Genomic DNA, 16,142 nt, shown 5'->3' on the forward strand with positions numbered 1-16,142 from the left:
TGAGCACCTTCAATAATTAATGTTGGATAATTACTACCTCCCCATTTGCTACACAAATCTATTGCCGTTAGATGTAGTAAAATGTACCTTAGAATAAGTTAAAACAGCCCCCATATGGACAATATTCTTATAGTTTTGACAGCATATACACACACTATCCTGTTTTTTTTTCAGCAAAGATTTTTGTGTGTGCCTGATCCATATTTATACAAACATGGCCTCTCTTAAAATACAAAAATAAGGCAACACAAATAAAAAACCACATTAACAGTAAACTACCCTAATAAACTACCTTAAATTTCCTATAAAGACGTTTGGTGCTGGTGTTCTGTAGTATTGTCCTGCTCCTACCCTGTCAGATTTTCCTACCGCAGGGCAAAGTTTTATATAATTTAATCCACATCGACAAAATAAACAGGTAGGATTATACAATGCAAAACACCCTGTCAGATAGTCCTACCATCTTTAAATAACCACATAAAATAAATTCACAGCGCAAAAACCCCGTCAAATTGAGCTACCAGTATTAAAGAAATGTGTAAAAGGATTTAACAACGAGAAAACACTATAAAATCCCCCTAGCGGTATAAATTAAACAGGTAGGATGATTTTATAGCGCAAAAGAAATGACGTAACATTGATGCGCGCATGCCTGGTAGGATGACATTTCAGGACACCTGTTGCGCTTTGTCAGGCTGTGCACAGCAGAGGGCGCTCTAGTCGCAGTCAGTGTTTTGAAGTGATACTTGTGAAATGGGTGTTTCCTGAAACGCATACTTCAGGATTTAGGAAGGAACACGCCCATGACATCAGTGGGTTTTCAAGAAAAAAAGTCGCCGAGACGGAAACGGAGAAAGAAGGCGGCCCGATGTGCCTTCTCAAAATCTAAAAATAAAGCACACAAATCAGCATCGAAAACTAAAAGGGATATTAAGCGCCATAACTTTTTGAGAACATGTCAACTTCTGACGAGGCAGATGGTTTCAGACCTCGATATGGCTGTAAGTGTTTATCTTTATACGTTTTCTCTGGGTTGATCTAACGTTACCTTGCCGTTCACCTTCTTAGAAAGTTTCTCCGTGTGTTGTGCGAGAAGACTCTTCGTTTCATTTAATCGAGTGCTTCATTTCAAGTCAGTGCCATTCAGTGGATTTATAAAGCAGTTGGTGATCAGTTTTATAAGTTTAGTTTCCTGCATGCATGTAATCGGCATGGTTAACAACTTCCGCATTATAAATCTGATGTATGTGGCATAGAACCGAGCGAGAAACGTAACACACATCATTTCTGTTGTAATTGTACACAAATGCTCTGTTTTTTCACTGTGATCAATTTAGATTAGAATCTAAGCACGAAACAGCTGGCAAGCTGATGTAAATGAGAGCCGGATATTACAGTTATTAAATATAGAGTCATTAAATAAATAAATAAACTGAATGCTCTCTATATATTATTAATGTATGCACATAATGTCCATGAACAGGCAACATTTCAAGCACAACGCCCATCATGATTATAAACGCCCCAAAGAAGGGCAAACGTAAATTTGAATTCAAGGGCAAAGGTACATTTCAATTCAAGGGCAAAAAGAGCATCCTAAACTTCTTTCATTTTGACCCAATGTACGTGAATCCCCATATTCCGAGTGAAGTGTTATTTCTGGAGGGACTTTTCCAAGCGGGAAGACTGTTAACTGTTTCTGGTCCTAATAGAAAGTGCATGCTTCACTGGCTGAAGCTTTCCAGACTTACGTTTTCTATTCAATTTTCTGTAAATGCAATGGAAAAAGGCCTTCAGTCAGCTTGTTTTGTCACAAAAAAATTTCGCTTTTCTAGAAACATTTCGCTTTTCTACTTGTACTGTATGTCTGAAAACCCCAACGTCAGCTGTTTTTCTCTGGGAGTTGGTTGGAGGGGTGAAGAGTCTTACAGCGTTCAGGCTCGTATAATTTTAAAGAAAAATTCACACCAAAATTTAAATTCCTTCATCGGTTACTTAACCTCATGTCAGTAAGACTTCTGCAGTACACGTTGCACAAAAGAAGATATTTTGAAGATTGTTAGTAACTGAACAGCATTGGCCCTCATTGCTTAAAGCATATTGTCTTTTGTGTCATATACAGGTTTGGTGAATAAATGATGACAATAACATACAATTAATTCAAAGGTCGAAATGCATTATTTATGGCAGCATAATTTAATTTGAACAATAATATGACTTTATAACAATAATTATAAATTAAAACAATATTAATTTGTCCGCTCTTTAAATAGACCTGTGATTCTTCAAAGAAAAGTGTTTTTTCCATTACATCTGTGTTTAATAACAATGCATTTTAAGAGTAAAGGACGCGCATAAAACCTGTCAATGAGACTGGATTTGCAGGCGAATTCATTTACTTAATGTTGGGTGTCCAACTATGTGTTAAACAGTCCCACATTTTCTCCTCCAATGAAGTTTTGGGTTCCTCGCCACCGTTTGCATACTGTTTTGCACTGGCTGCTAGAATTGTATTGTTTTATATCATTAACACTGCATATTGGAATTTATAGTCCGTCTGATATTTGAACTGTGTTTTGACCTGTATAACCTTATATGTTCTGTTTATAGTCAATGTTTTCTTGTACAGCTGCTTTGTAACAATTAAAAGTGTAAAAAGCACTATATAAATAAAGCTGACTTGACTTGAAATTGTCTTGAGCCACACAAGGAGGATTACTATAATTTAGATTACATTGAAATGTTACTGCATAACTGTAGAGATTGTCTCAGATTAGATCTGTTTGATAAATTATCTCTGCTATAGATCATCCCAGAGCTGTCAGACGAATGTGTTTTTCCAAAGTGTTCTTGCTTTTTCTTCTTCTGTCTGGAATATGTGCGGCTATTCGCAGTAATAAATAGAGTTTTTCTCTTTTTCCATGACACTAAGCAGCGCCATAATTGATTTCAGTATGTGGAATAATCGCAAATCTTAAGGACGCTAAAGGTCGTTGAGGGCTCCTTGGTTTGTTTTCCCATTTTTAAGATGCCTGCCTTTTTTATTTAAGCTGTTCTGGATGGCGTGGAGCGGCTCACGGCCGAGGAGATGGATGAGCGCAGACAGCAGAACATGGCTTATGAATACCTTTGCCACCTGGAGGAGGCTAAAAGGTCAGATCTCTTTTTTCAAACTGTATAGATCACACATACTGTTTGGGCCTCAATGGGAAATACCACATGTCTTTTCTCTAGGTTTGTCTCAACAGTTAAGAAATTTGTTTTAACTGTTCAGAATGGATCAGTTATAATGCAAATTAGGTAAATTCTTACGTTTTCTGCTGTGCAGGAGACAACTATTTTAGTTTATGATGCTGCTACTTCAGAGTGGTTCTGTCAAAATAGCAGCTTACCGCAGCTTCAGGTCTCTGTTTAGTGTCTCTGACAGGATTAGTTTTCACGTGATGGTGGGTGATTGATGTCTTCTTGCATGTCCCGGCAAGGCCCACTAGAGTGATTTTCTAAATATTTTTTACCTTTTAACATCATTAGTCCAAACATTTAGAGAAGTGACGGCACACCCCTCCTCAACAAGCCGCATGATTTGAGTTTGCAAAAGAGTCATTTAGGGGTGTGTCGAAATTCCTAACCACAATCAGAAGTAATAGTGTTTTTGTCTTAGCAAGGCTTGCCTTTGTAATTGAGGAAATGACTTCTAAAAGTACTTAATGTGTGCTTAGCTCTTCCATTAATAATCTATCCTTTGCCATTATTAGTTTGTGCAGGGCTTTCCCCTAACTTGGTTTTTTTTCTGGTCTTCTTGAGAATATGAAGTTTGTGTTCTGCCGGTACACTCATTACATGCACACACAGACACAAAAGTAGTGCAGGAGGAAGTGAGTCAGTCCCTGTTGATTTCAGTATCTCACTCTGTAGCTGTGGCAACATGGTGTTGTCATAGAGACTGGTTCCGGTGTCTGCGTGTTTGAGGGATTGAATGCGTGACTTAGTGGGAGAGAGAGAAACAGTACTGTATATATAGTGTGCTGATAAAGTAAAAACGAAATCTACACTATGCATTATGTTTTCACAGGACTTTCTCAAGTCTGTCTCTGTCCTCATTTGTTCTGGTATGTCATCTGAAGGTTAAATCCTCAGCATCATCGCTATGCTTAACGTCATCCATCAGGCCTTTGCCTTGAGGACGAAAGTTTTATTCTCATGTCTTTTTGGACAGAGTTTACCCTCAGGCTTGACTCAGTAAAGCTGGAATGCATGGAGCATGCGTTGTTATTGAAGCGTAAGAGACTTCGCAATGAAGGACATTTTACAGGTTTTCATTCAGCGTCTTAAGTCAAATGATGGCATGACCGTTTTTTTTGTAAGAATACCACTGCGGAGATACTTTTAAAATATTTTTGTTGTTTTTGGTTTCAAAGTTTTATTTGGTTGGTTGAAGAACAATGTCACAGTCTTGCATTCACGTTTACATTTTTTAATTTAGCAGACTTTTTGGTGGGTCACTCATCTTTGGTTTCACCACTTTTATAATTCTGTTTAATGGGGCACTGTTGGAGAATGTGGTCCAGCTTGTCTCTGGTATGCTGACGTTTCACTCTCTAGAGGTATTTTAAGTCCTTTATGAACCAATCCAATTTCTCCTGCAAGCTAGCGTGTGAAATGATGTTGAAGAGTTGAAAACGATGGAACTGAGAATGCTTGGCTTTTGGGGTCTTCTCAAAGACTCAAGTCAGCATTCCTCCGTAAATCTTCTCATATCATGAGGTCTCCAAAACTAGTCATTCAAAATCCTTATTGAAGTGTTATGGCCAGGATCTTTTTCGTTTTGTCTGCTGTTTATTTTAGGCTTACTGTAATGTGAGGAAGATCTGTAAGAGAGGATCGTGCAAAGATAGGCAATGGTGTGTGTGTGTGTGTGTATATCTCACCTCAGTTTTCTATGGGATGTTAGGGTTCAGCGCTGCTATAAATAGTGTTCACACTGGCTGGACGTGAGAACTTTGTTGTCCTTCAAAATTGGTCCATTTCAAACTAGAGTCATAACAGTGTAAGTTTGTTGCCAACACCACATGGCAGTTGATTGTATTGACGGGGAAACAAATACAATGTGTACATAAAATATTTCAGTTTCATGTCACTTTCAGTTTTCCTTATGAATCGTATTAAGATCAGATGCATTAATATTTTGATTACATATTTAGAGAAGACCTTTTTTGGCTCAACTGAATAAACTGAGGATTGTTGTAGACTGTGTTACAAAATACAACAGCACCGCAAAATGCTCCTCCAAGACCAAGAGCAAAAAAATCTGATATGTGAGGCGAAATACAACAGCACCGCACTCAATACAAACTACTGCCAGGTGTTTTTGGCTACAATCTACAACTAACACGGTTATGACAGTGGGCAGACCAGTTCTGAAGGGCTTAACAAAGTTTGGCTGAGAAATATCCAAGTTAGACTGAGAAATATCAGTTGTGGTGACGCTTTCTGTGCAAATGCTTTTTGTGAAATTTTAATAAAAGCAGTAAATGGTTCCTCTTATTACAAAAAACGCTTTCATGCAATTTCCTGTTGTGCTGTGTCTTAAATATGTTGTTGAAGTGAGGTAGAGAGACCCTAGTCTGTGAGTGTGAGTGTGTGTGGCCATCTGTACGATGAATTAAACTTAATGGTAATAAAACAGAGGATGCATTATACTGCCCAAGTCTAACATAATTTTCAGAAGATATTTTGAGTTGAACATAACATAACTTCTATGAATAAAATCTCTAGTCTTATAATTTCAAAACGTTTCAAAAATATATTTTTAACCGTTTCAGTTCATTTAGTTAAATTAAATGTCGAGGCCATAATGGTGAATCTTTATTGGATGTTTTAGAACGAAAAATAAAGCTAGTGCAGACATTTTCTTTGAATGTCAAAAATACAGTATCTAAAGGCTATTGGAGGCATTGTTTGTTTGCACAGTTTAAGCACACTGTTCATTAACTCAGCATATTTCGTTTTTTATTGTCCAACCTACTATATTTAAAGTACATTGAGAGGATATCAATTCTGTTTCCCTCAAGCTCGCGGTGTATTACATTTATTTTATTTAACCAGGAAGGTCCCATTGAGAGGTCCTGGTCAAGATAAGCAGCAAAGGACATACAAAATCACATGGCATCTGGCAAAAGTCCAAATTTGTCTGTTGACCTAGTATTATGCAATTTTGTACAATATGTCAACAAATTGGATATATAATCTGGTAATTTAACCAACAACGCTTTTAAAATTAAAATCAACATATGTTTTTTCCTTCTTAAGCACAATGAAGTCCATTCTGTCATGTTGTATAATTGGTGCACACTTACACCAGTAACAAATCATAAAAAAAGCAGCATGATGAACTACATCCATCTTTTTCAAAATATTCAGGGGTGCATTCATATAGATTATATCACCATAGTCCAGGACTGACATAAAAGTGTTTTCTACCAAACTCTTCGGAACAACAAAGGAGATTCTTTTTTTAAACGAAAATAAAAACCTATCCTTGGTCTCAATATTTACCACCTTTTAAAGTTGAAGCCATAGTATAAATAAAAGTATCATCTGCATAAAAGTGCACCTTTGCTGAATCTATTACTTTACCAAGTTCATTTATATAGATAGAAAATAAAATAGATCCCAAGATTGATCCTTGGGGAACACCTGTCTTCACTATTAAAGGGGTAGAGGTATAATTATCTAAAGACACACAGAGTTCTTCCTATCAGTTTGAGAACCACTTTTCCGCCTGTAACAAGCAAGGCGGGACGAGAACTGTGAGGGAACGGCCTTGGTTCAGTAACGCGAGTGAAAATGAGTGTCAGCTGCGCGTTGCACCGGTCTTGCATCTCTCACGGAGGAGCTTCAGGAGCATAAAAGGACGAGCGACACGAGGGTATGACAAGATACGATCTTGTCGTACCCTCTTGTAGCTCCCGAAGCTCCACGAGGGTATGACAAGATACGATCTTGTCGTACCCTCTTGTAGCTCCCGAAGCTCCACGAGGGTATGACAAGATACGATCTTGTCGTACCCTCTTGTAGCTCCCGAAGCTCCACACTTGTGTATTTACTTTAACTTTTTATTAAATGATTTAATATATTTAAAATAAAGCACCACTGTCTATAACATTCATTTCAGTTTATTCTCAAAAACAAGAAAATAGCTGTCAAAAAGAACAAACACAAGTGTATAAACGTGCATTCGTGGCATTAATGATCACTCTCCTCCAGCTGATTCAAATCAAGCGTTCGTAAAAAAGAGTGAACGAATGTAGGGAATAAAGTAGTTCACTCAGGGTTCGGACACCCAATACAGTGCACTATATAGTAGATGGGGAGCAGTTTCATACACAGCCATCATTTTGTCAATTTTCATGTTCCCCAACTATGAACCTTAGATTTATCTAGTAATCTTATCTTGATGTTCTGAATTGCCTCCCACTGTATGACCAAAAGGGCACGGAAAGATGCCTTTAGAGTCAGGGAGGGAGCGGCATCTGAATCAATCGCCCGACAAACAACACTTTACTCGCTTCTGGTAAGAGAAGGAATAATTAGACAGTAAGATGATGTCATTGCTTATCATAAGATCTGCTCTACTGCAACTTTCATAAACTCTCACACTATATAACCTCTCCCTTGTTTGGACAGGAAAGAACTCGCTCCCCTGTGTTTGTCCACCCCGCCCTTCATTACCCACACTTTTCCTCCCTCGTACCCTTCACAGATGCTTTTCCAAGAAAGATGGAAGCCTCCAATTAATTGGCTTGAAAATGTCTAAGCAGGTGATCACACAGAACGTGCCTTTTCTGTTCGAAAATGCAAGGCGTTTTGTGACTCTTTTGGTTGACTCTTTGAAAAAAAATTTTTTTATGTTGCTAGCTAGATAACCACCGAAACAGCTGTTTTGTCAGTCAAAGATTATAGCGCTTTAGTTGCTGTTAACTGTATTATTATCAGAAACTTTAAAAAGGAAAGGGTGATTGCGCTGACCTTCCTTGGTTAACCCGCGTCAGCCAACACAAGTTTCTCCTTCATCTTTGCAGTCTACGGACGTTTAGCAACTGTAAAGTTCTGTCACCACATCGGAAGGCCCACCACTCCTTTCATTCCATTGGACAATGGGCAGAATGGGGCATGATGTCAAGCACTTTTCTGCTCAGAGTTGAGTTTTTTTCAACTATAGGTGCTCCGAGCGCTCTGCCAAAAATGCGAGGTGCAACAGGCGACAAAAACACGAGGTGCCGGCGTACATAAGCAGCATGCAAAATGCTCCCTGCCATCTGATCCACAATTCAAACGAGGCGTGTCTACCAGCGTTCTGTCTGATCAGGCCCTTAGTCAGCATTTTTATGTATACCTGGTTGACCAGTCAGTCTTTATTTGTTTCTTTGATACATGTTTGGTTTGGACATCTAAGGGCTAGTTGTAGCTTCATCCAAGGATTTCTTTAGGAATATGTGGGAGTGAGTGAAATGAATCAATGAACTATGCATTTGTTGATTTTTCTCTTGAATCACAGGAACACTGTGCGGGGTCTCTTGGCCCCTGTGATACCAATGAAACAAGCGCACACTAAGTCCATTGTCACACGCTAAAGTGGAAAGCTGAAGGTACACTGCTGGTGTAACCTTTTTAAAACTAGAACCCATTCAAATGTAATGGCCCCTCTGCCACGTTTGAGAAATTAGAGATGTTACAAGGACCATTTCCTCTAGCCTAAATGCTTACAGCGGCCTCAGAAAGGGAGCTTTTAGGGCATTTACTGTAATGCACACTTATGTTCACTGCAATCACAATTTAATGTACCCCACTGTAAATTGTTATTATGTTATAGGATTTTGAAAAATGAAAATCGAAGAAAGGTTGTGGCATAAAATGAATAAGAAATTAAGAAGATTCATTTAATCAAATAAGCAAATGTGTGACATTGAGGAGAACCTATTACTAAAACTGAGCAATATATTTTACATATTTTTTTAATTTAAGTTAATGTTAGTTAATAAGAACTGTAAAAAAATGTTTAAATGTAGCATGAACTATGATTACTTAATGCTGTTGAAATATTGTTCCTTACTATTGAATGTGAACTAACATATTTGTTAACGCAATGCGATTTTGTAAAAAGTTCTTTGAACCAGTTTAATAAAAGTAATTGAAAAAGGTCTGAGAAAACATCCTCGCATTGTTTGTTTGCAGATGACATTAAAGTAATGTCATAGCTAGGGTTGTCTCGATCACACACTTTTTGTGTTCCCCATCAGAGTTACTTTATTTTGAGTATCTGTTGATCCGAGTCCCGATCCGATACTGTTATTTTCCTAGTGCTAGGTGCACGCTCCAGGTATATAAAGGTTATTAAAATATAACAGTTTATAACAGTTCAGCATACTATAAATGATAGCCTAACACATTGTACAAAACATAATGACAGTCTTTTCAAATAGCAGGATTGGATTCAATACTAAAACGGCCTTCTTTATCAATGAAGAATAATAGTTTAAATGCTTTTATTGCAGCTGCACAGGAGTTTGTCCTCATGAGACAGAATAACAGAGCTTCATTTGACACTGCCTCCAAACTAAAACACTCAACACAATACTGCAAGTTCACTCTGTGGTACTCGCATGCATATCTTTGAAATTAAGGGAAAACAGCATCTCTGTCGGGTAAGCAGAAGGCGGCTTATGCCTCTCATCTGTGTCATTAAGTTTGTTGTAAAGCTTACCTGTGTTTTTTATCACAGCATCACAGAGCTGAGCGAACTCGCTGTAATCCGTCCACTTTTTTGACGGTTTGGTATTAAATTGTTAATATTGAATGAAGCCTTGCAGAATGCTCGGGCCGCACATTTCCACACTGCAGACACAGCAGTCACAGCTCATGCTCTCGTTTTACGATGGCAGAGGTGATCGGAAATGATCGGGCAAAATATAGCCGAATCCGATCACCTTAAATATGCCTTGATGGCCCCCGATCTTGGCGATCGGCGCGGGACATCCCTAGTCATAGCTGAAGTGTAGAGTAAGAATCTAAACACTGTTTGGGGTCATGGTTATCTGTTTGATCGGTGTCAAAATGATCAAGCATGATTAGTTAGATAAGCATGGTGTCAACAGTTAAAGCAGCCAACTAGATAAAAAGATGCAAGCCCACAAAGTGGCAGAACTAAAAGCATTTATAAGGGTGTTTTAGGGTGAGTGGGTTTTAGACAGAAGCTTCCTGTTAAGTCTGTGAGAGTTTGAGCCACCTGATGCCAGAGGTCATGATGCATTGAATTCCAGTGCTGCAGTTAAGCGTGTAATGGAACATTTGGCCAGTCCGCACTGTAAAACACTTTTTCTCGCTGTCGCTTTTGCCAGCGCTTGCACCTATCTCATACTGTTATTGTCACTTTTTCAAGACTATGTGGTTTGAGGGACATCAACAGTATTTTAAACTCTGTTGCTTTCATGAAATGTTTAAATTGAGGGCTGGGGAATATATGGAATATTAGATATTTTTTTAATATTTGCGCTGAATAATGAATATCAGAAATATAGAATTTTGTTCAAATTAAGTTTAATGCCAAACAATTTCACTCATTTACGCATTACAAGCATCAGCAAGCGTAAATCGTCACTTCATCAAAACGGCAACAGGGGACACAAATCGAGAAGGGTGTGTTCGTTTAATGAACGTGCATTTGTATTTCATTTAATAAAAATACATTTGAATGCTCTATCCAAATCAAGCCTTTTTTAACTGGGGCCAATCAAATAATTAACTTAATTATTTTGATACAAATTGATTGACTTCAACATAATGGCTGTATCGCCTAGCCCTAAAGGAAAACTTCACCCAAAAATGAAAATTCTGTCATTATTTATTCACCTTTTTCTTGGTTCTGAATAACACAGAGAAATATATTTGGAAGAATGCTTATAACCAGACACCTAGCATAGTACTATAGTACAATACTACCAAAATACTCTTATCATTTTTTTGTTCTGTGGAACACAAAGAAGATATTTTGAAGAATGTAGGACAGCAAACCGTTCTTGGGCACTTTTGACTACCATTGTAATTTTTCCAACCATGTTAGTCAATGGGGGCCAAATCTGTCTGGTTATAAGCATTCTTCCAAATTTCTTTCTCTGTGTTCATCAGAACAAAGAAATGTTATGTCATACATCAGAATCAGAATCAGAACAAGCTTTATTGCCAGGTGTGCTTACACACACGAGGAATTTGTCTTGGTTACAGAAGCTTCCAGTACACAAGTAAGGTTACAAGACAAGTAACAATCAACAAAGGCAACGAAAGTACAGAATAAAAATAAAAGTTAAGCACACAAAGGTGAAAGTGCAGTGTGACATTTTAAAAATATACAAGTTATGAGTTTATATATGTGAAATGTCTGAGGGAAAGTATTGCACACATTTATTGCACTGTAGGGTATATGATATGTATATACAGATTCTATGAGATATCTACAGGTGTTTAAAATATACACATTTTAAGGTGCTATATACGAAAAATCTGGCACGAAAATATTGCACACATTTATTGCAAAAGGTGAACATTTAACTGTTCATGAGGTAGATGGCTTGAGGAAAGAAGCTCTTCCTGTGTCTGGATGTTTTAGTGCTCGGTGCTCTGTAGCGTCGACCACATACACCTCTCCATCATAACTGCTGCTCTTAGAGGTAGACGTGCACATGCTGGTGATACATTATAGACTCACTGCAAACTCTCCACCCCTTTACCCTTTGATTGGTTGACTAACCGTACAGTACTTGGCCTTTGAAGTTGTTTGAGTGAGGAAGTGGCTGTTTGTGGTCTGCAGCTGCGAGACGCCTCAAGGCTCCAGAACCAATCTGGGAAAAAATGGACTACAATGACTTGTTGAGTGACATTCAGTTGATAGGGGAGAGCAGGGACGAAAGTAAAACATTTAAGGAAAATGTCATTTTAAAAGATAATGTTTTAGATTGAGATATATTTTTAATGTGGTAAGTAACAAGTGTGATCTATCAATAATGTATGGTATTTTGTACATGGACTTTTGTAAAATTTCACTTCAACTACTGCAAACACGTTTTGTTTTTATCTTTGAAGAAAAAGTATGAAACCACATTTAATAAAATGTTTTAGTTTTATCAAATGTTTGAAAAGAAATCCGATAGATCAAACTTCAATTGTTTAAATCAATGCATTTTATAAAACATTTTAACAGTATAAACAATATTTAAACTTTAATTATTAAATGCCATTTGCACAAGTCTTTCATAAGACATCAGAGTTAAGTGTCACTTCATATACACAATGCTGCTGTGAACTAGTATAGGTTACATGTAAGCAGCATGACCAGAATACATCAAACACCCCATTATTGTAAAAAATCAAGACAAATGTCAAATATTCTCATGACATGACCCCCTCTAGCCTAAAATAAAAGAAGCAGGATGCCTTTGTGTGTCTTCCTTGTAAGAACTATCCTCTCTTCCTATTGAAATGACCTCTGAACTGGACCACTGTATTCTTCCTGTGTCATGCTGAAAGGAAGTCCGTAGCTGCAGATACTAGTCTCCAGATTTTACGAAGGAATTCTTCGTTCTTTTATTTCTGTTAGTGATGGAATTCAGCTTTTGTAGACCATTTCTCAGAGCCTATTTATAGCAGTGACACATTTATGGGAGTGTCTGTTCGGCATGCGTATGCATGCTGGCATCTCGCTCACAAAGAGCCATTAAAGGGGTTTATAGAGAGAGAAGGAAAGAAAGGTTATTACCTAACAGCAATGAAAGAGTACCCTGTGCTCACAGAGGCTCCTGGTAGAGAGCCTAGAGAGAGAGCTTGGAAAACTGTCACAGCCGGTAAAACTATCAGTGGCCAGATCGGCTTTCTTGTAACTGAACCCACTAACTTCTGTTTAAAAAAAGTAGTTCACACAAAATTTGTATTTATTCTGGTTTCTCTAGTTTCGGTTTGGGCGGGAGGCGGGGCAGTTCAAAAGAACTGTAGACTAATCAAGCCTCAGTTACATCAGCATTGATGACACAACAAAAAGAAAGAGACAAAAAAATGTGTATGGTGGATAGGACTGCTTTACAGGACGAACACCAAAGCTCACGTGTTTCCAAAAAGCGCGAATTGTGAAATTATATTCTATGTACGGATAAGCAAAGGTATCTGCTTTTATCAAATTATAGATTTAGTTGCATTCACGGCTGGTTGATATTAGATGTTTACTTTTTCACATGGCTAAAATAAATCTATGTTGACTGTTTGGTTTTCTTAATAGGCAGTAATAAAGAATCGCATAAGGGAGACGCTTTCACAGCACTTTATGTAAATCATATGGAAATGTCATGATAATTGAAGTGTGTACTTTGCATCATCACTCTTTTTTGTTGACTTCTCAGTAGACGGCCACACTAGCTTAGAGGAAAACATTTGACTTGATCTGTTTTTTGTGTTTTGATTGTATGTTTTCCAAATTTCCAATATTTGAAGTATCCTGGTGACTAAACATTAGATTGTGTTGTCAGTGCGTCACTCAAATAAAATGTGTAATTTCATTAGATATGCAAAATTAGAAGTACATGGACAATTACAATTTAATCCGTATATAATGATTTGCTGAGAAGAGTCCACAAATTCTTTCAGTATAGACGATTTTAGCAGCAACCACATAAACAAGCGTAGACCTCCGCAAAGAAGCAATAACTGTTGAGTAGTTTTAATGTAAATTGATACAAAATCAATATAATATTTCCATAAATTAAAATAAAATAAATGGTTATATAAAACCATACATAGAGTGGAATTTAATTTCTGGCTAGGTGGATGTGTCTATAATCTGGATTAAATGTATAATTTAATAACACAATTTAAACAACATCTTGACTTCTAAAGCAACTATGTTTTATTTCCATTCCATATTATTAATATAAACTACTCATTGGCCAAATTGTCTGTAACAAATAGTGTTCATGTGTTGCATATGCCCACGCTACCATCGAGATGGCAAACCAAAAATAAGAAAAAGCTGTCTTCTATTTTGCACCTTATCCAGATGCTTTAAATTCATGAACGCTGTTCCCATCCTTTGGCTATGCTGCCTGCTGTCAGTACGGTTTTACATTGTGTTATTTATTGTCCGCTCACCGGGGCCTCAAAAAACATGACAGTTTTACCTGAAGCTTGAGTAAGAAATGCATTTCTTTGACAGTACATTAATGTAACCGCTTTGTTACCTGTGCGTTTGTTGGCCTTTATGGAATGTGTTTGCGTGCATGAGTTCAGTGGCTTGAAATGTACAGGAGGAGAATGTTATGACGACATATACATGGTATATGGTATGTGACCGGATTGTGTTATTATTGTATAACACCCTTCTGAATAAAGACTCGTAATAAATGATTCCTTTGATGTAAAACACAACAGGGCATGCTATAAGTGCCCGTTCAAAGCATGTCATATTGTGGACGGGTACCATTTGCATTTTATTAATGCCTGAAGGATTTAATCTTTATAAAGGGATTCAAATGTGTTTGCAAACTGTGCAAAACTTTATAGATGCATCACAATGAATTGATCCTTGAGTGTCAATGCTTTGTCTTTGTTCAGGCATGTTGCGACAAAGCATGCATAAAAAAAACGGAATATCTCTTCTATGTTAATCCGAGTTTTTTTCATTTGTCACTAAAATGTTCTGCATCATGTCTGGTTGTAGCATGTTGTAACATGCTGACTTTCTTACTAGCGTGCCACTTTATCCTAGTGCCTTTCTTCATTATGTCAGTATGATTATTTCCCTTGCTCAAAAAGTCAATCTCATTTTTGTTTTTAGATGGATTGAAGCGTGTTTAAATGAAGAGCTTCCGCCCACCACGGAGCTGGAGGAGGGCCTGAGAAATGGTGTGTACCTGGCCAAGCTAGGAAACTTTTTTGCTCCTGATGTGGTCTCTCTCAAAAGGATCTATGACCGCGAACAAACACGTTACAAGGTAACGTTAACGTTTAAACACACTCAAACAGACTTTACTATGGATAGGTTACAACTCATTTGCTACTATTTTGTAGGCCACTGGACTCCATTTCAGACACACAGATAATATCATCCAGTGGCTGAATGCAATGACAGATAAAGGCCTTCCTAAGGTGAGTCGTGTTGAACCGATGATATTCAGAAATAGAGACATATAGTAAACATGTTCTTCCTTAACAATGTTTTCTTCTTTATTGAGTCACCAGCATGACAGAGCTTGTCTCTGAGCTCCTCTCCCATATTTGGCAGAAATGCAGCATTTAACCTCATTAAAGTACATATGCTTGTCTTTCCCTGACAGATTTTTTATCCTGAGACAACTGACATCTACGATAGGAAGAACATGCCTCGTTGCATCTACTGCATACATGCCCTCAGGTACATAGTATCTCTGTGTACTCTATCATATCCATAACACATGTTTATTTCCCCTTTTTTAGAAGAGAAAACTTGTGTAGAGACTGATATTTTCTGATGTCTGGACTATCATCAGGGGTTTTGGAAAATGTAAACAAACGGTTTAATATGTTGGTAATGTAATTATTTGTGCCTTCTATCTGTATCGGCACTTCCTCATTTAGGAATTAATGAATCGGAATTAAGAAAGAAACCTGTTCTGGTATCTGTAGAAGCTTCCGTCATGCATTCCTGCTAAATGCAACATTGACACTCGACCCATAGGCCATAAATCTGGCCTTCGGAAACAGGAAATAACACAGCACACTAGGGGCGAGAAATTTGGCAGAGGCCTGGCGCTGGGTGAGGGGTACTGAATCATTGGGAATCTTTTCTAGTTAGTATTCATGCTGTGAGCTTGTTTAGAATATGTGTTAAACTTGAATGTCGCACAGATAACATCTGACATCATTTTGTTGGAGCCCATTCTCACACATACTGTAGCTATAGTTGTCCTATAGGGATGGTTCTCCTATGGGCGTTTCATTTTCCACAATCGTGTCTGTTTTCTCTACAGCCTCTACCTGTTCAAACTTGGCCTGGCGCCCCAGATTGCAGACCTGTATGGCAAGGTTGCATTCACAGGTGAGTCAGTTTCTGTGTGCTATCAAACTAA

The 16,142-nt window shown here is 37.7% G+C and overlaps 1 protein-coding gene across 1 annotated transcript in view; it reads left to right on the forward strand.

Annotated features, from left to right (window-relative positions):
• Positions 1-803: 803 nt before the first annotated feature.
• Positions 804-16,142, forward strand: part of iqgap1 (IQ motif containing GTPase activating protein 1) — a 30,668-nt gene continuing 15,329 nt past the window's right edge. Inside the window, exons 1-6 of the mRNA XM_079468426.1 lie at positions 804-1,001; positions 3,051-3,153; positions 14,873-15,029; positions 15,106-15,183; positions 15,372-15,448; positions 16,044-16,111. Coding sequence (XP_079324552.1) covers positions 956-1,001; positions 3,051-3,153; positions 14,873-15,029; positions 15,106-15,183; positions 15,372-15,448; positions 16,044-16,111 — 529 coding nt within the window. The 5' untranslated portion in view covers positions 804-955. The remainder of the gene's footprint in view (positions 1,002-3,050; positions 3,154-14,872; positions 15,030-15,105; positions 15,184-15,371; positions 15,449-16,043; positions 16,112-16,142) is intronic.

The sequence above is a fragment of the Barbatula barbatula genome (assembly GCF_947034865.1).
Source record: "Barbatula barbatula genome assembly, chromosome: 1".
Taxonomy (NCBI): domain Eukaryota; kingdom Metazoa; phylum Chordata; class Actinopteri; order Cypriniformes; family Nemacheilidae; genus Barbatula; species Barbatula barbatula.